The sequence below is a fragment of the Neovison vison genome, chromosome 7 (genome assembly GCF_020171115.1).
Source record: "Neovison vison isolate M4711 chromosome 7, ASM_NN_V1, whole genome shotgun sequence".
In the NCBI taxonomy this organism is placed as follows: domain Eukaryota; kingdom Metazoa; phylum Chordata; class Mammalia; order Carnivora; family Mustelidae; genus Neogale; species Neogale vison.
Genome location: NC_058097.1, coordinates 187,462,278 through 187,486,911, shown reverse-complemented (window position 1 = coordinate 187,486,911; position 24,634 = coordinate 187,462,278). Strand labels below are relative to the sequence as shown.

The 24,634-nt window shown below is 43.4% G+C and overlaps 1 protein-coding gene across 1 annotated transcript in view; it reads right to left on the bottom strand.

Moving 5' to 3' along the window:
- EXT2 (exostosin glycosyltransferase 2) overlaps window positions 1-24,634 on the bottom strand; it is a 140,235-nt gene that overhangs the window by 54,261 nt on the left and 61,340 nt on the right. Inside the window, exon 8 of the mRNA XM_044259130.1 lies at window positions 15,664-15,795. Coding sequence (XP_044115065.1) covers window positions 15,664-15,795 — 132 coding nt within the window. The remainder of the gene's footprint in view (window positions 1-15,663; window positions 15,796-24,634) is intronic.

The following is a 24,634-nucleotide window of genomic DNA, read 5'->3' as shown; positions in this document are numbered from 1 at the left end:
CTAGCCAAGGTCACCTACCATACAGACAGTGGAGGAAGACAGGAAGCAAATGGCCTTTGCTAAGCATCCTGAAATGTTCTTGCTGAACTACTCGAGGATTATAAAATCAAGAGTGAGGAAAACCACATTCCATTACCAACTAAAGGGCTCTTTCAACCTAAACCAACCAAATTCCAGACAGAACTCCTCAAGCTCGAAGAAGGATGGTTCAAAATTTAATTCCTGTTATGCACCATATCAGAGATATTTTTTAAAATGTCACCACGTATAAATTCATGTGACAAGAGCACTCAGCATACCAGAATGAACCCACATTTCATTTAACTGAAGGTGTCTGCCTGAGCAGAGAAGTGAGAATTCAGAGGAGAAAGGTAGGCAGGAGAGGACAGACTTGATATACAGAAGCTTTTAAGCCCCTGGTAATGAGGAGCCTTACCTATCCCTACCTTGATAGAAAGGGCAGTTTTCCTGCTTGTTTTGAAGTTATCAGCCCCTACCTCAATGTGGTTTCAATTATGAATTACCAGACTAAAAGGAGGGAAAAGCTTTGATTTATTCTTTTTTGCTCCAATTATGCATGATGTGTTTCCACTGAAGATTTTGAAAAGTATTTCATCATGCCTCTCATCCTGAAGTGGTCAAAGGGCAAAACCAAAAGGAGTTAACCCTTCCATTTCTCCTCTAGGTTCAAACAGACTCCCTACCCATGGATCCGGGGCAGAGCCTCTGAAGCAAACCAAGCCAGGAAAGGGTTAAGCATTAGCATCATATTACTAACGTGCATAAGGGTGGTGTCCCCTGTCCAAAATGGTGAGATGATATTTATGTTAATGGTTACTGGGAGATTTGAAAGGGGCAATCAGTAACGTGGCCCACGTTACCTTAACCATTAAGCCTCTACGGCCCCAACTACTGGCAGCACACACTCCACTGGGCCTGCATGGCCTTTAGAAACCGGAGAAGCACAGAGACCCAAGGCCGGTCTTCAAGCAGGCGCTCTTAGATCAAGGGAGAAAAGATTCGGCAACAAGTCTGAAGTCTACTCGTTGCGTTCTATCTTTAACTCATTCCACCCATAAAAAAGAACCGATTCTTTACAAAAACAAGGATAACACCATAGCTAGATCTCACTGACTTCCCACTAAACAGACACATGACAGATGAAGAAAATCAAAGGCTAGAAATCCCCTTCGTGCTGCGGATTAACTAAGGGAGATACTAAGTTATCAACTTAGAATTCCTATAACTCACTTAGAGTAATTTATTCATAAATACATTTTCTATATGGTGGAACTGGAATGAGTCTAACCACATCTGGGTGCACCAGGAAAATAGGGACTGTGACTCGCTGACATCCAAAGAAATTGAGCCAGAGACATAACTCAGGGTCACAGGAGCATGGGGCAAGCGATTTCTACCATTAGTCTGCCTTTTTCTTCTAGGTAAGTTTAAGGACTTCTCTTTTTCTTTGGTGTACCTCAGTTTCCTTATGATGATCCTGCTTGTGGTTTCTAGGTCTTGCCGAATCTGAGGTCTAGTATCATTCAACAGTTCTGGAAAGTTCTCAACTACTACCCTTTCAAAGCACCTCCTCTCTCTCTCTCACTCTCTCTCTCTTCTCCTTCTGGAACTGATTAGACCTTGCCCCTCCATTCTCCGCATCACTTCACTCTTCTGTAGCGTTGGGCTGCATCTGAACAATTTCTTTGAATCCAACAATCTAATCTAATCCAATAATCAAAGTCCTTGAAGGTGTGTTTCTGCTGGTTCTCACTCATGATGTCTCCTCATTTCTGTATGGTCTTACGGGTTTTAACTGTGAGCTGCTCATTTCCTTAGATACTTTATTTGTAAGAATTATATGAGACCCAGATTGAAGACGAACTGCTCAAGAGAGGGTCTGTGTCTACTTCTGCTGCTTCCCATCAATTCAGGGCTACTTCTAATGAAATTCTCCTCAGAAGGCTTATCTGGACCACACAGTTGTATGAAGTGGGACCAGAAACCATGTGAAGGTGGCTTCTCATTGTAGTTATCAGCAGCAGGACCACTATAAAAGCTATTTCTCTTTACCCTTACAGTAAATATCTAGTCTTTTAGTTTCCTGGCTTCTCCAGGAAGCTCTTTTTTGAGTCCCCAACTTGCACAGGCCACGGGCTTTCCATCCCGCTCCGTGTCCCACTCTCTATAGCAAAAGCTCCAGGTCATCAAACTGCGAAAATCTCCATGGCAAAAGCTGACTCTGGCTCTTACTCACCTGCCAGGAGACCTGGTTCCACTTTGTTTTCTGACTCACTCACTTTGTGAGTCAACAAATACCTTACTTTCATGCCCGCTTGGCCAAGGGGTAACGCTGCTCTATAATACTTCATTCAGAACATTAGCCGTTCAGCCAGGAAGACCATTAAGCGTGTCTTGTCCATCACAAAGCCAGTGACATAAGTCTTTCTCTAGTCACACTGTCGACCTAATTATTTGCTGTTGTGTTTCCTATTTAATTGGGGTGCCAAGTTTGTGAGCCAGATAGAAACACGAACATACGGCAACATCTTCTAACAGATGGAATGATGGACTTCCGACTCCACGTCCTCTTTTATGAGATCGAATGAGAGATGGCTCTTAAGTAAGTCACACTTTCTTTACCTGTAAGAATGAAGCTAACAGAATGTTCACTCTTGGGGTCTTAAGTACTGAGCAATGGAAAATACACGACAGAGCCTATCTGGAAATGGAAACAAACACAAGACCGCTGTCCTGTGAATTTCAATTTTCCCCACCAGGGTTCTACCCACTTCCAAAATTTGTTTCCATGTGATAAAGCCTTATGTTAACAAAACTTTTCTTTTTACAGTGCTACACCACTTCCAAAATTCTTCCACGTATGTTATTTCATTAAGCTCTCATAATAATCCTGCAAAGTGAGTAAAAACCCCATTTCTCAGATAAGGATAACAAATTTCGAAGCACAAGGTCAAGTTAATAAATGGCTTATTTATTAAGCCATTTGAACCGCAAGGTTTGATTCCAAAATGTCCTTTTCAGTGGTCTTGATTAGTCCTTGGTAATCAGCCACTATGCTGCACTCTTCTCCTAAAGCAGTTATTAACCCTAAACCCGTCCTACAGATGAGCGGAGTGCTACAAAGAGAGATTCTGTAAGCAACCTCAAGTCACTGGGCTCATCACCAGGAGAGAAGGGATGAAAATGTGCAGTTCAGGAATTTCTGAACTCTAGTTAGCTTACTGGAGACTCACAGGTTAAATCCATCTGAATGCCTCTCTGAAAATTCCAGCTATTATCTGAGTTTCAGCTACTTAAATTTTTCCTTTATATACCACTGAAATTCACATTTGGCTAAATGCCTGCCCTCTTCTGCAAAGCCAAACTACTGTCAAGAAGAGCAGGAAGGGTTGCCACTGATTGCTTTTCAGGTAGTAGAGGAAAAAGTTGACATTTCATCCTCCTCTTGGTTGGAAAGGAAGCCAATCATTTATAAGAACCCTCGTCTGGCCGCGGCTTCCATCAGTGGGATGGACAGAAGCCAGTTAAATGGCTCAACATAAGCCATATTAAAAGAATTTGGAATGAGGAAAGAGTGGGTTCCATATGCTGATGCTTTTAATAATTCATGAGTTCTATCAGTCTGCAAGTAATAAATTTCACTAAACATATCTATGGTAAGAGAGTTTTAAGATACTGTTAATCAATTAAGTGGGTGAATACAAAAAAGTAGGGGCAAAAGTAACACATCATTGATTTTTATTGGTTCCTAATTCGATATACTAAAAATAACAGCTCAGCTGCTTGATAGGTCAAAAGATTTATTTTTAGGACATGGTCTTTAAACGCATAACCATCATCCCTGGATCTGTTACTTGAAAAGTATACTGTAAACTCTTAAAAGTTATGTTTTAATGAAAAAACTAGTGATTTATTTGATTCAAATAAACAAGGCTGATCTATCATCTGAAGTTTTCAAGAATGTCAATGGTGCTGAAACTACCACTTCTCATGAGAGGTAATACACATTTCCAATTTCATCGAACTCTCCCATAGTTGGAATAGTCTGATAGTTGGAAAGAGAGTTTTATTCTCTGGCCCAGGCATAAAAATGTTTGCTGGCCAGCTACAGTATGGAGGAAGACTTCACCAGCTTGGTAAACAGAAACTCTTGAAAAAGATGAAGTTACAGCTTGTGGCATCTAAGCACAAAACACCAACACGGGTACGGCCTAGAAAACCAAACCTTCTGCGTGGTTCGGAGCTGAGAGGAGTACAACACCATCATTCAAGCTGATGCAATGTGGAAAGAACAGCCTCTACAATGTAGTAATTTCTGAATTCTTAATTTCTCTGGAATTCAAGTAAGGCATATGCTTCGTCCCCTCTGTCTTATCTCTGCTTCCTCCTGCAAAAAAGGAAAGGCATGAACCTACGAGGGCAAAAGGAGACAAGAGTGGACGAGAATTCAACACATCTTGGGAGGTGAAACAGACGACATTTCTTACTATCCAACACAGAGAAATGTAGGATGAAATGTAACAAAACTTCCGAATATATAGCTGAGGCCAGGGGACATGGGAACTCTGAGGCACCAAAGATGAAAAGAAACCGCAATCATGAGCCGAACACCCAGGAGGGACTGGCACTGTGGAACCCTGAGGAAGGCAGAGGTAGTTTGCCCTTGGTGCCACATGGGTTTAAGGTCCACGCCAGAAGAGAGGGACAATGGCTTTGGGCACAGCACATGAGGGAACTAGAAGTGGGACATATACACAAAGGCAGAATCCTTCGGTGAAAAGGTGGTCCAGAATGTCATCCCCTTATAGATGGAGGCAATAAAAAACACTTATCTTTTTCAACCTGAGTCTGAGTTGGGGTGCTTCCAATGGAGACCAGCCCTCACAGAGGTTTGGGGTTTAAACAAAATCTCTGTCCGTAGTATGGAAACCTCCTATGAGAAATTAATGTTAAAAAGTGATTTATCTCCTGGATAACTTTGGAACACCCAGCAGAAGCCAAAACAAACAAAGGAACAAGAAAGAGCAAACCCTCTGGAGTGACACCGCCTAGCCCAGGTGGCAAAGATTACCACAGGAAACCTTACTGAAGATGAACTCACATCCCAAAATTATAAAACATGTAAGGAAACAAAGCAAGAAGAGCAACAGGCAGTTAGAAAAATGACAGGGACAGACCTTAAAAGAAATTTAAAAACGGATCACAGGAAAAGATCAAGTATCTCAAAAATTATAAAAGGATGAACTTTAAAATACACAGTTTTTAAAAAAGACGCCATGAAAAAAAAACCAGGCAGACAGATCTGAAAAATAATTAAACTGTTTCTAAAAATAACCACTGAAATTTAAATCTCAATGGATGGGTGAAAAAGAAATTAGTCACAGCTGAAGAGAACAGCAAAATCGATGTGAAACAATTACCCAGCGTGTAGTACAGAAAGATAAAAATGTGGGAAACGTGAGGGAAGAAAAACCTGAGAGACATAACAACAGGGTGAAGGAGGTCTGACATACATTCAACAGGAAAAGGAAAGATTTGTGAAAATGACAGATAATATTTGAAGAGAAAACAATGGAGAATTTTCCAAAACTGATTAAAGACATGAACTCTCGGGTCAAAGACAAAATAATTACTCTCAAAAGCAGATAGAAAGTGGGAATTACAGCCATTCAGCAACCACTACAAAAACTGATACGGGTGAGAAATCGTCAGTAGAGGCGACAACCAGCCAGGCAAAGTTTGAGAAGGAGCAGGGCATGTACATGGTCTCAAAGCATTTCCTCATTTGAGACGATGCATTTGAGACATATAGTTTTTGTGATAGTCCAGTCAAAAAAGGCATAATTTGAATTTCAACAATTTTCAACTGAATGCATAAATTGATACAAAAGCACGAGACAAACCCAAATCAAGAGATGTCGAGAGACATCTTACAAAATAACTAACATGTTCCTAACATGTTCTCTTAAACAGTGTCAGTGTTGTGCAAGGCAAAGACTGAGAAGTTGTTCTAGAGTAAGGAGACATGACAACTGGTGTAACGCATGGTCTGGCTTTTTTTTTTTTTTTTTTTTTTATGCTATAATGGACATTAGGATAATTGGCAAAATCTACATAAGGTCTATAGCTTAAATAATATTATACCAATGTTTATTTCAGATAACTTTGATAACTGTACTGTCATTCTTTATGAGAAGTATTTAGGAGTAAAGGAGTGTCAGATCTGCAACTTTCAAATGGCTTAGGAGAAAAATAAATATAAACGTGTACACATACACAGAGAGAGAAAAAATAAAGGGAATATAGTAAAACATTAACATTTGACAAATGCTGTATAGCATGTACAGAAACTCTCTGTACTGTTTTTGCAACTTTCAGTTTGAAATTATGTCAAAATAAAAAACAGAGAGAATTTTAGGGCTGTTTAAGCAAACAAAAGGCAGAGCAACATAAAGTACCAAGAGAAACAAACAAACAAACAAAAAAAGCCAAGCTTTTCAAGGATGACTAGAAGACTCAGAAATTGAAGGACTGGAGGGACTAGGGGGAGCCTGGGTGGCTCAGTTGGTTAAGAGGCTGTCTAAGCTCCGATCATGATCTCAGGGTCCTGGGGCAGAGCTCCACGTTGGGCTCCACACTCAGTGTGGAGCCTGCTTCTCCCTCTCCCTCTGCTCCTCCCCACCCTCGTGTGTTCTCTTTTTCTGTCAAATACATCAATAAAATCTTATGTGGAACATAAGGAACAGCATGGAGGACATTGGGAAAATGAAGGGTGGGGCATCAGAGGAGGAGACAAACCATGAGAGACTATGGACTCCGGGAAACTGAAGCTTTTAGAGGGGAGTGGGATGGGGAGATGGGTGAGCCTGGTGGTGGGAATCAAGGAGGGCATGGATTGCATGGAGCACTGGGTGCTATACGCAAACAATGAATTGTGGAACACTACACCAAAAATGTAATGATGTACTGTATGGTGACAAAAAAAAGCAAAACAAAATGAAACAAAATAAAATAAAAGAAATTGGAGATAACAGGTGTCCCAGAAAAAGGGACTCTGAAAACAGAAATAAAGAACATTGGTTGCAAGATCCCTTAAGCTGACAGGCACAGACAAGCCAGCCCTCTGCCTGTCCTCCAGTCCCCGCTGCCACCTGAGCAGGAGAAGGGAAGTTTATTCCCTGGAGAAAATGAATTAGAGCGACTCCACAGTCAGATACCCAAGCCATGGAAAGCACGGTGAGGCAGCACACAGAATACAGTGGATTAAGTGATCATGTATAAATGAAGAATGAGAACGTGTCTCTTCCTCCCCAATTCAGCTCCTCGGGTGCTTGCAACCCAGACATTACCCATGCTCCTCCACTCACCGAGGCAGACAGATTACCCTCTGGACCAATGAACCAATCCAACAGAGACAGCCCATGAACAGTGACATCGGGTAAACAGCTGGGTCCCCATCCTCTTAACTGATGTAAAGCTCACCAGTTGACAAGCCTTATAGAGAACTCCCAATCAGCTTTCAGCATCGCACTTTTAAGTAAGACTGCTGGAAACATCAGGTATTTGAAGAAAGTTGCCAATATGAAAGAGAAAATGAACTGAAGAAGGAATCCAGAGGAAACAAACGATACAAGGAACTAAAGAAAAATCAAAACAAAATCACAGTATCTTCAGAGAGAGAAAGAAAGAGAGTACCGTCATCTTACCATAAGAATAGGAAGCTATAGGGGCACCTGGGTGGCTCAGTCTGTTAAACATCTGCCTTCAGCTCAGGTCATGATCCCAAGGTCCTGGGATCAAGCCCTGCATCAGGCTCCTTGCTCAGCGGGGAACCTGCTTCTCCCTCTCCCTCTGCCTGCCATGCCCCCTGATTGTGCTCCCTCCCTGTCATATAAATAAATAAAATCTTAAAAAAAAAAGAATAGGAAGCTATAAAAAAAGATCAATTAGAAATCAAGAAAAGGGGGCACTAGGGGGACTCAGTGGATTAAGCATCCTACTTTTGATTTCAGCTCAGATCATGATCTCAAACTCCTGGGATTGAGCCCTGAATTGGGCTCCATGCTTAGCAGGGAGTCCCACTTGAGGATTCTCTCTCTCCCCTCCCTCTGCCCCTCCTCTGCTTGCACATGCTCACTCTCTCTCTCAAATAAATAAATAAATCTTTAAAAAAAAAGAAATCAGGAAAAACTTAAAAATTGAAAGTAGACAAAATTTCTTGGGGCGCCTGAGTGGCTCAGTGGGTTAAAGCCTCTGCCTTCAGCTCAGGTCATGATCCCAGGGTCCTGGGATCAAGCCCCGCATCGGGCTCTCTGCTCGGCGGGGAGCCTGCTTCCTCCTCTCTCTCTGCCTGCCTCTCTGTCTACTTGTGATCTCTGTCTGTCAAATAAATAAATAAAATCTTAAAAAAAAAAAAAGAAAGTAGACAAAATTTCTAAAATCAAAAGAAACGTTAGAACATAAAATTGAGAAAATACCTAAGAAACTCAAACAAAAAGATTACTGAAATAAAAAGAGATGATAAATAGAACAGAAATGATAAGGAAAATAAGGTTCAATATAACACATTCATCATTTAGCTAACAGAAGTTCCATGAAGAGAAAAAAGAGAAAACATGGGAAGGAAAGAATAAAAGATATAAAACATGAAAATTTCTTAGAATTGGAGAAGAATTTTCAGCTTAAGAGGGCCTAAATCAGTATCCACTGAACAAAAAAATCACTCATACCAAGGCACATCATAAAATTTCAGGACACAGAATTTCCCAAGAAGATAAAAATATCACATATAAGGATCAGGAATGGGGCGCCTGGGTGGCTCAGTCATTAAGCGTCTGCCATCGGCTCAGGTCATGATCCCAGGGTCCGGGGATCAAGTCCCACATCGGGCTCTCTGCTCAGTGGGGAGCCTGCTTCTCTCTATGCCACTCTCCCTGCTTGTGTTCTCTCTCTCTCTCTCTGTGTCAAATAAATTTTTAAAATCTTTAAAAAAGGGAGGGGGAATCAGGAATGACATCTGACTTTATGAAATTAAAATGGGAAACTTCGAAGGGAATGGAGTCATGCTTTCAAATTCCTAAAGAAAATCCACCTCAACCAGAAGTCTACACTAGTCCAATTATTACTCAGATGTGAAATAAACACATTTTCAGACATGAAGATTTATGTCCCCATTGTCCCTTTCTTCAGAAGCTGTTGGAAAAAATAAACCAAAGAGTAAGATGTTACACCTTGGAAACAAGGAATCCAACAAAGGAGAGGGCAAAAAAGGAATTCCCAGAATGACAGAGAACTGAAAATTTAGGATGACCACTGCATAGAAGACCCAGAGAGCAATCAATCCAGACTGGAGCTTAAGATGAATCGCTGTAGGAGAAAAGGGAGGGAGGGGGAGAGAGAGAAAGACGGAGGGAAATCCTATAGTTAACCTATGCTTGACCATTTACTCTTTTGTTGGAGAACCAAGTAAAAATCAATTAGTGACAGGAACGTGGGAAACTAAGAGGGAAAAAAAAAGTAGTTATTAACTCCCTGAAAAATAGAAAGTTGTACAGGGGGAAAAAAAAACCCATAATCATGGTTTAGCACTTCATTCAGCTAAAAAACAGTACTTATAGAGTTCTAATAATAATGCACATAATAAATATGGCTTTAATGAAAAATGGTGATACAGCCCTACCGGAAAGTTGGGAGAAATGAAATATGTAAAGAAAGAGAACAAGAGAAAAATTGCTGACCCAAAGGTAGTAAAAAGATAATGTGTATGATTGAAAAGAAAAATTAGCACCCTAAGCACTTGATGGGGAGATAGGAAGATAAATCCCAGAGGAAAGCTAGAAGAGTTGAAACCAGTTGCCCCTTGGGAACAGGCCTCAGTTTTAGATATAGGCTTTATTTTACCATTTGAATTTTTGAACATTACATGTGTTAAGCTACACAACTTTTAAAAATGTAAAAGTAAGAAATATAACAGATTTTTAAAAAAGAGAGAACCATGGGTGCCTGGGTGGCTCAGTGGTTGAGCCTCTGCCTTCGGCTCAGGTCATGATCTCAGGGTCCTGGGATGGAGCCCCACATTGGGCTCTCTGCTCAGTGGGGAGCCTGCTTCCCCACCCTCCCCCCGCCTGCCTCTCTGCCTACTAGTAATCTCTCTCTGTGTCAAATAAATAAATAAAATCTTAAGAAAAAAGAAAGAACCAAAGATCAAGAATCCACCTCTAGTTAGAGCAATGCTTCTACTCTGCACCAATCCATTCATTAGAATACACCCAAATATTCATTAGTTGGGAGGCACATAACTACCTTAGGATATTAGAAATGAAAACAAACTTCAGCATCCTGATATTATAACATCCAGAAGCTATATTATCCTGGTAACTTCTGCTACCGAGTCATGTAAGCAGACATGAAGAGTATTAAGTGGCCCCCCAGAAAGGAGAAAGGGAAAACGTGCTCCTGAGGGATTGCTGGGGCACGCGCCAAGGATGACTGTGCCAAAACACTCAGTATGCTCTTCAGCCCACTGCCAGATCAAGCTTCCGCAAGACTCCAGAAACCTATTCTAGTCACTGCCCTCCGACCAGCCGTATGATGTAAGTAAGGAAGCAGTCAGGTGTTGACTGAGGAAAGCCAGAGCCATAAAGCTCGCCTCTAAGGAGGCCCTGAGGTGAGACTGCATCCGGGGCAACCAAGCGCGCTCACTCACCCTCCGCCTCCCCCGCAGCGGCCTGGCAGGGGTGTAGGGGTGCGTCCCACAGGTGTACGAGTTCCCGGAAGAATGTAGGGTGTTGGTCCAAAAGCTCTAAGTGACACGGTCACCTCAGCCACACCTCCAGGCTCGTCTCTTTGCTCTCCTTACACATCCTCCCCCTCTGGGCCTGGCTTGTGCCCCGGTCTTTTCCATTTTCTAGCTGACCATCAGAGTCAGCCAAGGTGCTTGCTTGGGACCCCAGATCAAGCTCTTTGGATCTTCCTGCATCTCCCCAGCCACCGACCTGACTCAGCTTTCTTTACTCCCTGGCTACTGACAATCTCAGCCTTTGTGGCTTGTTTCCACAGAGCAGTCCAGTGGCAAAGTCTACACAAGGCAAGTGCTGGAATTCGTGGCCATGTACCGGAGCCCTTGAGTGACTGAGATTCTGCAAACGCCATACCTCTAAAAACAAGCCTTTGAAGAGCTTACGTGTATGTACTTAAAATGCAAGCTTAACTTTCTAAATTCCATACATACTTTAGTCATACCTAGGCAGTGGGAGGAAGAAGGGGAGAATCAGCCCAGAAGGCCTGCTGGGGGCGGGGTAGGCTTTCAAATGACAGAGAAACATTCCACAACCTGGAAGTTCAAGGGCACGGAGTGGAGTCCAACAGACTGTCCGCGCTAGCTCCTCAGCCCGGAGCCCTCTCCCGTGTACTCGAGCTGGCGCTGCTTCAGCTTGCGGACTGACTGACCGCTTGGCTGTGCTCACCGCTGCGTGATACTCTCAGCTGCTTGTACGACCCCAGCACTGGTGAGTGGGGGCTGCCGCCTGGACATCTCAGTGCAGCCAGCCCGGAGTGCTTCATGTGGCGAGACAGATGCCCTTGGAGCCAACTCTGGATGCTTTGGACCCGGGTCGGGGATCCAGAAGAGGAAACGGACAGGAGGAGAGGGAGCGCTTTCTCCGGTGGGTAAGTCAGGACACACACAGTGAATCAATCCCACATCAAAGTACGGTCCCTGGCCTAGCGGCACCAACACCATCCAGAAGCTTGCTAGAAATGCAAATTCCAGGACCCCACCCAGGCCCACTCAATCCGTGTCTTAACAAGCCTTCCAGGAGATTCTGATGCGTCCTAAGTATGCACTCACCTCCCTCAGAACTTAACGGGGACTAAGGGCAAGCTCTGACCCACAGCTCTGACTACCCCTGCTCCTCATGGCAGCACGAGCCCTTCAAGTGCCCTGATGCACACTCCCCCCACTAGAGAGTCCTTGTGGAGGCCGGCACGTGAGGCCCCTAGAAGCCCAGCTAAGGATACACTCCTCATCTGACGTCTGGCTCACAACTAAGTCACCCCTCTGGCTAGATTTTACAGGAATAATCTCTCACCTTCCAACCTCTTTCTTCCACAGGGTATGATAATCCATTTTAAGTCACTTCCCCATTTTCCTCATCAACTTTTGTCAAAGATCATGGGACCCCTGCTTTCTCTCTCCTTTCTGCTCTAGGTCCAGTATGGTCAATGCAGAAGTGGGAAAAATCTGCAGGCACTTCATTAGTGTTATCGAGGACAGCAAATCCGAAAAAATACTAGGTAGTATCCATCAAAAGGGACTGGGTAAATAAAGTTACAACATATTGATAAGATGGGGTACAATCTTCTAAATTATATCGTAGAAACATGAGCAGGGAATATATTCTACTCTCCAATGTGATTTTAGAGCTATATTATACTGAGTTAAAAAAAAAAAAACTGTCAGTAAGAGGATATGGTTTTGGTGGCACGTATCAGAAATCAAAAATTTATAGTTCTTGGCCTACTGCATCCCCATATCACACTGAATGCTCACTTGCCTCCATCTCTGTCCTCCAGATGTGCTCACATTTGGCAGAGAACCAGAGGTAAGACAAGAGAGGGTGTCTGAGCAGCTCCCCCACTCCATGAGCGATGCCCAGATGTGTGGAGGAGCCTGCCACAGGTGCGACCAGAGATGACATGAACTTTAGAAGTGATACAGGTGTGGAGTATTTGGGGAGATGATAGTTTTGTTGATATCTGCAAAAAAGGGAGAAAAATCAAAGCGCGGAGAGACCAAAAAGGCAGTGAAATACACTCTCTTCAGAATCTGCAAACACACGGTGGTCCTCTTTTTTTTTTTTTTTTTTAAACATTAAACCAAGGCAGCAGCATTTGGCAAAATCGGACTCTCCTGCCCTCACCCCTTCCTCTCTGCTCCGAACAAGCGGAGGACGTGGCTGGCTGGAGGCCCTTAAAGCAGTGTAGCTCTGGAAACACCAGACCATCCCTTGATTTACTGACTAAGATCCACACCTACTCCCACTTCAGGGGGTCTGATATTGTAAATTTGATGGAATCTAGAAGGGAGACTCCCCTACAGGTTGGGCTCATAGTAATCACTTCGACAGTAGGTTAAATATTTCCAAAGGGGAGGGGAAAAGTTAACTACAAATAAATCAGCGCTACTCAGTCCTCCTGTCAGTTGCCTTCGCTGAAGATGCAGAAAGGTACAACCCGCTGCTTTAACTCAGGGCACTCGGCACCAGAGCTCCTAGAAACGCGGTGAGCACTAAATTAGCCTGAAAAGAACACTTCAAGAAGTTAGAGAAAAAACAAATTTTCCATTTGCATATCCACATTTCAGCTTTTTATACTTACGTTCTTTCCCAAACTGACTGTCCAGTACTTTAACCGCTCTGTCCCACATTAAAACACATCTATTTCAAAGCTACAAATTTTTACGTACTCTTTTCTCTTGGCCCATAGCCTTATGAAAGAGAGGGAACCAAAATTCCAACCATTTATTCCTATTAGACTCTTTCCACACCTTCTGGCTAGGTCACGGCCATCCCATGTGTAAGCATTCTCCTGCAGAGGAACAGGGATAGCAGTCTTTGTCTCAAGCTTATTCCATATACTTGGAGTAGTGGAAATGTTTCAGCCCAGAGGAGAAAGCTCAAAAGCTCCTATAAAACTCCATAAGCAAGTCAAGATAATCAGACGACCAGAAGGTAGAAGGTAGCGGGTACTCAGTTAATATCTATCGAATAAATAAATGCCTAAAACAAACTAAAATTTCAATATGACCAATAAAATACAAATAGGATTTGTAACTGTACTCCAGGAGAAACCGATGGAGATACTGACCTTCCACTTGAAAAACACACACGTAAGATCATTTTTTACCAAGCAGATGAACATAAACTCAAGTACTTAGGTAGGGTTAACTGAAGGCATGGAGAGATCAAGTAACCTAAATGTTATTGGGAGAACTATAAACTGGTAGAGTATTTTCAAAGGGCAATTTACTAGTATCTATCAATATTCAAAATATGTGTATGTCTCAGCTGAAATTAGTAACATTCAAAATGTGTATATTTTTCAGCTGGAATTAATTCTATAGTTATATTCCTATATTTATGAAAACATAGAAATATATGTCTTTTATATTACTATTGGAAAATAGAAAAAAATGAAAGCAATCTAAATTTCTATCAGTAATAGATCTGTTATGTAAGACAGACCTAAACAATGGAATCCTTTCTAGCCATCCTTACCAGTAAAGGACACCTCTACAGAACGAAGCGGAAGTTAAGTCCAAGATCTAGCCTACTAAAGTAAAACGGCAAGGTGCAGAACAGTATGTGTAACAGAATCTCATCTGTGCTCCAAAATTATCTACTTACGCTTATATATGAATAGAAACATTCTGGAAGGTTATCTCCAGTAACGGATTCAAGGGAGGAGATGAACAGAAGAAAACGTTCCCTTAAGCACAATAAAAAGGTGTTTTTTTTTGTTGTTGTGTTGGATTTTACCACAAGCATACACTGACTTCCTCTCAGGACAACCCATTTCAGGAAGTGTCCTGCCCCTCCCAGCAAGGGTGCCACCCTGGCACTCTGGACACCACTCTATTCCAGAACATCACATACTACGTGGTCTACTCACTGACTTCCCACATTAGCGGAGAGGTCCTCTGAGGCCAGGGACTTGGCTGCTTTTTCTGCATGCCCAGAACCTAGTGGGGTGCCTGACACACAGTCACCCCTTAGTTGGGACAGGAGGGTGGAAAGGAGGATCCTATACAAAGATTAACCAAGCGGCTAAATACATTCTATTGAGAGAAGGTGGGATCAGGAGACCAGGAGGGTGGGCCGGAAAGACAGCATGGACTAGAATGAAGAATGGATTCAAGTCTAGCTCTCTCACGTGAAAGCCTTGAGGCGTGTGAACGAGGCTGGAAGGTACCTACAAAGCAGAACCACCAGGCCCGGAGCTGCAGGCACTTTCCGTGAGAAAGAAGGTGTGGCCACTGCCACAGTTCCTACAAGGCCACAAAGGCCTTATGACTCCTTCAAGCAAGGAGAAAGCCCTGAGAGCAACTTCCGACCATCCCAGCTCTCTGCTGGAAACACCCAGGGGCCTCAGCCAGTCTGGAGCAAGTCCGGACTGTGGCCATCTATAAAGCCTCGAGATCACTTCTACTTTCCTCCCACGGTGATGGCTGCGATCACTGAAATCATCTATATGAAACGCTGAGCACAGTCCCTGGCTGAGCCGAAGCTCTCAGAATATAAGCTATTATTATCAACCGCTTATAGAATCTTTTCAAGAATTCTAAGCATTACAACTGCAGAAGTCATCAGCAAGGGTCTGATTTCCAACAAGAGCCAGGCCGCCCCATTTATCTCTGCAATAAATAAGCTTACTGTCTTCCCAAGCACGTTCAAAACAAGCCGGAAGCTGCTGCTTCTGTGTGTCTTACTTGTGTTATCATTTCAAAACTGAGCTGACTTTGTCAGCTAGCACAGGCTCATCTCAGAAAGCCAGTATTTAAATAAACTTTACACAGCACGTTTCTCCTGCCCCGTCCTCACACCTGGACCACGGCTGCCATGGTCGGCACCGGGATTCACTCACCACAGTGGGCGGGTCATTCCACTCTTCATAGGAGAGGGCAGCATAGGGATAGATGCGGTCGTTGATGATCTGCAGAGTGGCCAGGGTGATGGCTTTGATCGACTGGAAGTACGCTTCCCAGAACCACCGTGCCTGGAAAGGAAACGACATGTGCTCAGTGAACAAGAGAGACACTTGGAAGTGGAAGAACTCGGTGCCCTCTCAGACGCAACTCTGGGTCTGGGTAATTCTGTTATTCCCGCAGGGAGGGAGCCGACGGCAAACGCTCCCTGCTGCTCCCGCCAGCTGCAGGAGAAGAACGCATTTATCAAACGCAGCCAAAACAGTGTGAGCAAATGAAACGTACCCTGGATTCAATCTGAGTAAAAGAGAAACTGTGTCTTGATGAAAGAGACAGTAAAAGAGAAACTGTGTCTTGATGAAAATAATCAATGTCATACCAGAACAAGCTATAGTCCTTTTTTTGGTCTATACATCAAGTGCATAAATCTTAAGTGTACAATTCAACAAATGTTTAGGTATACATACTCTTATAACTACCACCAAGATAAAGATACCAAACATGCCAGCACTCCCAGAAGATTCTCTTCTGCTTCCCAGGCACTTTCCCAATCATCCGAGAGTAATCGTCATTCTCATTTCTATCGTGCCTGCTACTGAACGTCATACAAGCGGAATCAAAACTGTTTTTACTCTTTTTCAGCTGACTTCTTTTGTCAACACTTGCAACATTTGAGTCAGGTTTTGGTGTCAAGGTCATGCTGGTTTCTTAAAATGAGTTGAAAAGTGTTCCTTCCTTTTCTATCCCCTGAGAAATTTTAGGCAAGGCTGGCATTCCTTCTTTCTTGAAAGGTTTAGAAGAATTCACCTAAAAGCCATCTGGGTTAGGAGCTTTCTGGTGTGTGAAGGTTTTTGAAGCATGGATTAATTTTCTTTCACAGACACAGGATTAAACATATTTTAATAAGCGTGTTGATTTCAAAAGTATGATTTTCAAGGAATGTGTTCATTTCATCTACATTGTTAAATGTACTGGGCTCAACGTGTGCTAACATCTACTCAGTGCCTGTGGAATATGTAGTCATATACCTCTTTTCATTCCTGATATTGATAATCTGTATATTTTCTTTGTATTTGCTCTAACCAGATATTTATCAACTTTACTAATCTCTTCAAAAAAAAAAAAAGATGCTTGGTTGTTGATTTTCTTTATTGTACTTTCTTTCTTTCTTTCTTTCTTTCTTTTTTCCTACCTTGTTCCTTTCTGTTCTTACATTTATTTCCTTTCTTCTATTCTGGGGGACTTTAATCCATCTGGCATTTGATTTCTTGAGACTGACATTTAGATTACGAATTTTAATCTTTCTTCATTTCTAATGTATGTTTAAAGCTACAAATTGGCCCCTATGCACTATTTGAAATATGTCCTACACGATCACGTATCATTTTCATTATAATCTAGGTAAAACAATTTTCTAGAAGTATACTATTTAATTTCCAAACATTTTAGGATTTTCTATTTATCTTTGTTGCTGACTTCTACTTTGGCTGCACTATGGTCAGAGACCATGTGTTATTTCAAAACTTTGCCCTTTATTCCTGACTACATTTAAGCTTTTCTCTGTCTTTGTCTTGCAGCAGGTCCACTGTGATGTACTTAGGTGTGGCTCTTTGGATTTATCCCTCTGAGGATTGTTGAGCCTCTTCACTTCGTGGTTTGATGTCTTTCACTGTTTTTAGAAAACTCTCAGCCAGTATTTCTTTAAATATTGGTTCTGTCACACTCTCTTCTCCTAGGACTCTAGATATACATACAGAAATGTTTTTACCATGCCCCATATGTCTCTTAATCTCTTTTCTGCGCTGCCATCTGGGTATATTTTCTACTAATTTTTTTCCTGGCCCAATAATCCTCTATCTTCTGTGTGTGCGTGCATGCGTGTGTGCATGTGAGCATGTTTATGTCTGTGTGCGTGTGCCCGCTCGCATCTAAACAGCAGTCTAGACCCACATATTGACTTCTCAACTTAGTTCATATATTTTTAGTTACAAAATTTCTTTTTATCCATCTATTTATTTATGTGTCAGAGACAGAGAGAGCACAAGCAGGGGGAGCGAAAGGCAGAGTGAGAGGGAGAAGCAGGTTCCCCACTGAGCAGGGAGCCCAATGTGGGGCTCAATCCCAGGACCCTGAGATCATGAACTGAGACAAGGGAAGACGCTTAACCTACTGAGCTACCCAGGTACCTCACAAAATTTCAACTTGACTTATTAAAAAGCAGATTTCCTATCTTTGTTAAAATTCCCTTATTTTATTAAGCATAGCTCCTGACTGATAACCCTAATATCTGAATCAACTGTGGGTCTCTTTCTACTATCTGTATATACTCTTCATTTTGGTCATTTGGTTTCCATTCCTAGCATACCTCTTAATTTTCTCTGGACACCAGACACTCTGTATTAAAAACTGTAAAGGTTCTGTATATACAAAATTATCTTCCTCCTAAGGGTAACATTCTTCTGGAAGACACAGAGAATGCAGTCAGACCACTTTAATCCTGTCAGTGGCTGGTGTTAAGCTTCGTTAGGGCCAACTTTTTTCCGCTTTCCCTTACTCCTGTAGTGTGGCCATTTGGGGCCCTCGGACAAAGCCTGGGGTGTCTACCAGGACCCCTCTATCGTGGCAGGCCCTGAACACCAAACTCCCTCTCACCAGCACTATATTTGGTTGCTAGAATGTTTGCACAGCTTGTCAGGCTCCCAGCTGCTGCTTTCTGCAGGGAGTCGTGGAGTCTTACTCTGATCCCGTGCACCTCAGGAGCTGGCAAACACTTCAAGGGAAGACTGCATGCCCAGTTTTTGCTTACTCTCCTGTGGTTCCCATCTTCCTGAATTTTGTCATTCAAGTCCTGGATACTTTGGGGTAGCCCCTAATTTCAACCTCTCAGCCCTATGAGACTGCTACTTTCTACTAGGGCTCCAGATGCCCAGACCGTGATTTAGAAAGTGCCTGCGGGGGAAAGGCCAAAGGAAACAAGGAGCTCAGCCTGCTTTCCTTCTCTCAGGAGCCACAGTCCCTTAAGCACTCACTGCCCCGATTGCTCTCGAATGCCTCTATATTATCTATTTTAATAAGCTTTTATCCTTTTTTTTCCCCCTGGCTGGACAGTTACTCTAATACTAGCTACTCTGTCACAGCCCAATACAGTCTTTTGAAAGAAGACAGTCTCTTATCCAAGCAGAGTTTGGATTCAGTCCCCAAGAAAGCAAGATGTTGGTCTCGGTGACCTGTGTGTCCAGCTTCATTCTGACCTGTGATTCCACTCAGAATCAGCAGCTATGAGGATTTCTGCAAGGGAGCGAACATGTGAAAAACGGAACATAAAAAGTTCAAAATATAACCGAAAGAGGTGGAGGAAAAAGATACTTTCTGGTTTACACCTGCCAACTTTGGTTCTGTTTCCCAGGCAAGTCCTCCATTCATGAGGGAAAGCCCGGGATGATGCCCGCTGAGGCGTGCGATGACTACTTTCTCCACTAAGAGTAAGAAAGAGGCAAAGCCTCACAATGAGGCTTTCTCCTACTCAAAGAAAAGCTGACCCAGATTTAGCCACCAAGGGCATCTGGCTGATGCCACCCTGTAGTGTGCCATCTGGGTACGGCCCGGTGGCTGGCTGCCTGCCACGGCTTCTTAGAAATACTCCACTCACTCCAATCTCAGCCCTGCTCAGTCATGTTGCTGCTGTCCTGCCTGTCATCTAGCCAAAATAGCGACATTTTATGAGACCTGAAAGAATCTATCTTCCCTGTGAAAACTTTACTGATCGCCCCCAAACACCAACAATGTCTCCTTACCAGGAAATCCCACAGCCCTGACAGCCTTTACTTTATAGGTTATTCCGCACATACTGTTCTAGAACAGTTTTCTTGTTATTTCGGATGACCACTTTTCTCTCTTCCAGCTAGACTGCCAGTTTCCTGGATGTGGAAACTGGCTTTTTTTTTTTTTTAATTATTAGCATCCTTGTAGATGTTAGGATGACCTGTGCAAATGTATTTCTGTATGCACAGTCTCATTTGCTCTTTAAAACCAGCTTGTCGCTTAGCTGGGGCAGTTCCATTTTCTGTGCAAGGAAACCAAGATGAAATGATGTTAAGTGGCCCAGTCACAGCTCAAACCCAGGCTCTTTCCCCCTCCATTCTAGAATACAGGGAGTACAAACCACACTCCAGTTTAGGAAAGGGTCCTTCCTTAAGAAATTAAAAAGGTGTGAAAGTTCACTAAGAAGCATGAGCCCACACATAAACACACACATCTTAAATAGTTACCCTTCTCTACCCACATGGGTCCATCATGATGTTCTTTCATTTTAAATCATATTCAAATGAAGCCACATTCAAACTTAAGCAATCCAAAGCTTTATGTTCATGCTTAGTCACAAAGGAGACAGCAGCCTTTGGGATTTACAGGAAACAATGATTGGTAACAAATCCACCTCGCACACTGGCCAGAGGCACAACTGTAGGACAACGCTTCTAATTTAAGATGTCTCAAGTCTTCTCGCCCTGTCCACCAAATTGTAATTCACGCAGAAAGGAAGAAACTTTGCCAATAATCGGGGCTCAGGTCTCTCTGCCTGCAGATAAGTGAACTTCTCAAGCTTAATTATTTCTTCGGGACCTCCTAACACTTTGTAGTCTTTAGAAGGCACTGTAACCTATAGCCCCTCCAGGACACAGTATCAGCCACCCGCTGGCAGAGAGGAAGGAGTGTTCAACTATGTTGTCAATGCACAAAAGCAGGGCTGTTCCCACCCAGTAAGCAAAGGCGTATTATGTTTTGATTTCCTTTCTGCCCCCTATGACATGGGCCACATTTATCGCTTCCTGAAGAGGTAAATGAGGTGTATTCAGCAGCTCTGCAAATTCCTCAGTCACTTACCTTGTGGAAGCTGCAAGACTCAAGAGTTAAGTCACAGATGCGTTGGTCATACCAACATAAATGACTGTCTAACCTTTCTTCATTAAACATACGCCACCATAATTTTATAAAACATGCAGATTTCAAAGCACAAGAACCACCAAGTTCTTAGCGCTTTCAATCGTGACAATTATAAAGCTCCTAGAGATCAAGAATTGGGCCAGCTCAAAGCTGTCATAAGCAAACAGGTATTTCAAATTACAATTACTACTTCAGTTTATACATCAGTTATATAGGATTAATTTCTTTGGTTTTTCAGTAACATAAAGCCCAACAGGATGAGCAGTAACAAGTGTTTAAAGAAAGCCAGTGCAGTGTTGTAGAAAGGCTCTGAGCGTCTGGCACAGTTCAAATTCGGTGACCTGTGTGTCTGGGCAGTCTGCAAGATGGAGAGCACACCACCTATCCCGTGAGGCCACAGACATTCAGTGAAGTTTACAGAGCTCTTCCCACAGCGCCAGGGCAGCACAGACAGTCTGAAAATGTTAGCTCTGTCCTCAGGACTTACCTCCACCCTGAACCCGCAGGATCGCTGTTGCTTACATTAGAGTACATTCAACACAGCTTTAGGGTAAGAATGGAGGGAGGAGAGGAGAGACAGAATGGGACCGCAGAGTTGTACCCCATTCATCTCAGTTCTTGAAGACAGCCAAGAAATCCAACCGGTAAGAGAAGAGAGTTAGAAATAATAAAAACACATCAAATGGGAGGGACAGAACTTTGTACTGAAAAGTCCAAGAACCAGTAACATGTTCCTTCTAGCTCAATCTCCAAGCTGCCAAAGAAGAGGACAGGACTTCTCCAGAAACGGGGAGAGCAGGAGCACATCTGGGTTTGCTCACCACGAACTCCCAGCCTTTGGCCCAGGGCCTGTCAGAGAGGAGGCAGTCAAAACACTTGCTGAAAGAATGAATCCACCTAACACCCCTCCCTCACAGGCACGAGGCAGCACAGGCATCTCATGGAAATTTCCGAATCTTCTAAATACCAACCCATCTTTTAATAATAACGATCCTGGGGCACCTCAGTGGCTCAGTGGGTTAAGCCTCTACCTCCGGCTGAGGTCATGATCTCACGGTCCTGGGATCAAGCCCCGCATTGGGCTCTCTGCTTGACAGGGAGCCTGCTTCCTCCTCTCTCTCTGCCTACTTGTGATCTCTGTCTGTCAAATAAATAAATCTTTAAAAAAAAATAATGATCCTATCTTGTATACAGAATTGTAAAAGGTGTGAGGTGGGGGACACAGATTTGAGGAAAAGAAGATAAATCTATTCCTAGGAGGAACAGCAAAGCAGAAATAGGACTAAGACTGTCAATCTGAGGGTTTTGAAGTGGCAGGGGGGTGGGAGGTTGGGGTACCAGGTGGTGGGTATTATAGAGGGCATGGATGGCATGGAGCACTGGGGTGGTGCAAAAATAATGAATACTGTTATGCTGAAAATAAATAAAAAATAAATTAAAAAAAAAAAAAAGACTGTCCCTCACATTATGTTTAGTACAGACTAGGTAGAGACTAGGTATAGACTATGAGGGAGATAAACAGTTCCTAAAACTACACTAGGTTGTTTGTTATCTAGCAGTGGTCAGGATATCAAAAGTACGAAGCTCATATATAAGAACGTAAATGACCCCAGCGTCATCCAGGAGCATCTTCATCCCAAAAGAACAACACTGGCTCTCCCATGCCCTCGCAGCAACCAGTCAACTTTGCCCTGCCCTGCTGGTCAGAACCTCCCTAGATGGGACCTGCATCAACGGCCTCGTTTTCGCCTGTTAAAGGAGTTTTGTTATGCAGACCACAAACACACACGCACAGAGCGAACAGTAAACCAGCCAGTTATGCTTCCGTCCTGAATTCCGACTGGTAATGCTGTCCAAACACCCGAGAGTATTGTGTACCCGCAGGTTCAGCACTTGCTTCGATATTGCCCTATTTCCCTGCCCCACAACCCACCGGCCGGTCAAAACATAAAGCATCTGCTTCTGCTCGGGAGCAGAAAGCCACAAGAGAACATGGACCCCACCGTAACAATGACAAAAAGCCACCAGAGAACTCACTAGCATTGTAACTGTCTTAGGCCCATCAGAGAGCTTTGGTCATGAGGCAATCAGGGGGGCCCGAGTTTCAAAGGGTGACAAGCTCCTCTAGGAGTGATGGCACAAATGATTCCAGCTTTGGAGGCTCAGAGAATGTAGAGGTGCTACAGTAAAAGCAGCCAAAGAAAACAACATTTTTAAGAATTAATGAATTCTTAAAACAGTGTGGGCTAGCAGGATTGTGTAGAAGCTCTAGACACAGGGAAGTCTGTATTCCCTTGCAAGCTCTTTTCTCCTGGACCTACCTTTCTTTCTTTCTTTCTTTTTTAAAAGATTTTATTTATTTATTTGAGAGTGAGAGAAAGCAAGAAAAGGGGGAGGGTCAGAGAGAGAACAGACTCCCCACTGAGCAGGGAACCCAATGTGGGACTTGACCCCGAGACTCCAAGATCATGAAACCGAAGGCAGATGCTTAACCAACTGAGCCACCCAGGTGCCCCATCTCCTAGATGTTCTTGAGAAAGACCAGGGCAGGGAAGGAAATCAAAGAGAGGGGCCCTCAGCAACACACAGGTACACTCTGCCCATTCCTTGGACATTTTTTTTTCATCCAAAGCAATGCCTTAAACTCCTAGGGGAGAAGCAGGAAACCTTCCCATCCCTGAGATGCAGACACCAGAAGTACTGCGTGTGGGAGAAGGGTGGAAAGGCAGCCTGGCCCTGGGGACAGGGAGGAGCCCTTCCAGCTCTCCTCAGACCACCACTGAGGGAGCGGCCAAAGCAACAGCCTCTGCCCCTACAAGAGGGGCAGGAAAATCTTTCTAACCCAAGACCCCTTCCAAGTAAGGAAGAGTAGCAAGGAAGTAAGGAAGTCTACTGGATTCTAAGTAAGGAAGAGAAGAGAGCTGCCACAGGGAGAAGCAGTACCAGAGAAGCCCCACCTCCAACGGCCCAGCAAGCAGGCCTGCCCACAACTGACACTGGCCCTGGGGAGGGGAGATCCCCACCATCCCCATTACGAACCGGGCACCACATACAGACAGTGGTAGTCCGTTGCTGAGGGCAAGAGGCCTCCTACATGGCACAGGCAAGGAAGGGCCTGCTGGGAGCGGAGAGTGAGGCTGAACTCGAGGAAATCCTTTGGACCCTGGTCCCACATGGAGCACAAGGCAGTGGCTGAAGTCTGAGGTGTGCGGAAGGTGAGCCAGGCAACAGAAAACCCAAACCCGGCTGGTTACACATTAGGCCAGTCAACCTCGTGCCCATTTCTTCACGTGACATTTACTTTAGGGTGGTTTTTCCATACGGAATGTCTATCCTTCAACCAAAAGTTACCAGAAACAAAAAAATAAGTGAAAACCATCCATTGTCATAATATAAAGCTGTCAACAGAACCAGACCAAAGACGACCAAGCTGTTGGAACCATTAGACAGGGACTTTAAAATAACTACAATTGATGTGTTAAAGAATCTCTGGTGAAGAAGGTAGACAACTTGTGCCAACAGACCGCAATATTCAACAGACAGATGGAAACTCTAAGAAAACCACCAAATGATATGCCATAAATATAAACGTGGTATCACCAGTGAAGAATTCCTTCAACTGGCTTATCAGCACTAGCAGGGGAAAAAAACAGTGAACGTGGAATGGAAAATTATCCAAACTGGAATGCCCAGAAGAAAAGGAGCAAAAGAAAACAGAGATCCAAGACTTGTGGGATGGCATCAAATGTTCTGACGTGCCTGTAACTGGAGACCCAGAAGACAGGGAGGAAAACAAGTCAACAGGTATATTTAAAGAAATAAGGGCTAAGAATCTTCCAAAATCAATGAAAAATAACAAAAGAGCGACTCAAGAAGCTCAGAGAACCAAGGCATTAATAAGGCATTCACCTTCTCCGTCAACAAGTTAAAGGAACAGCCTTCCCATTAAAGTACTTCTGCGTCGGAGCA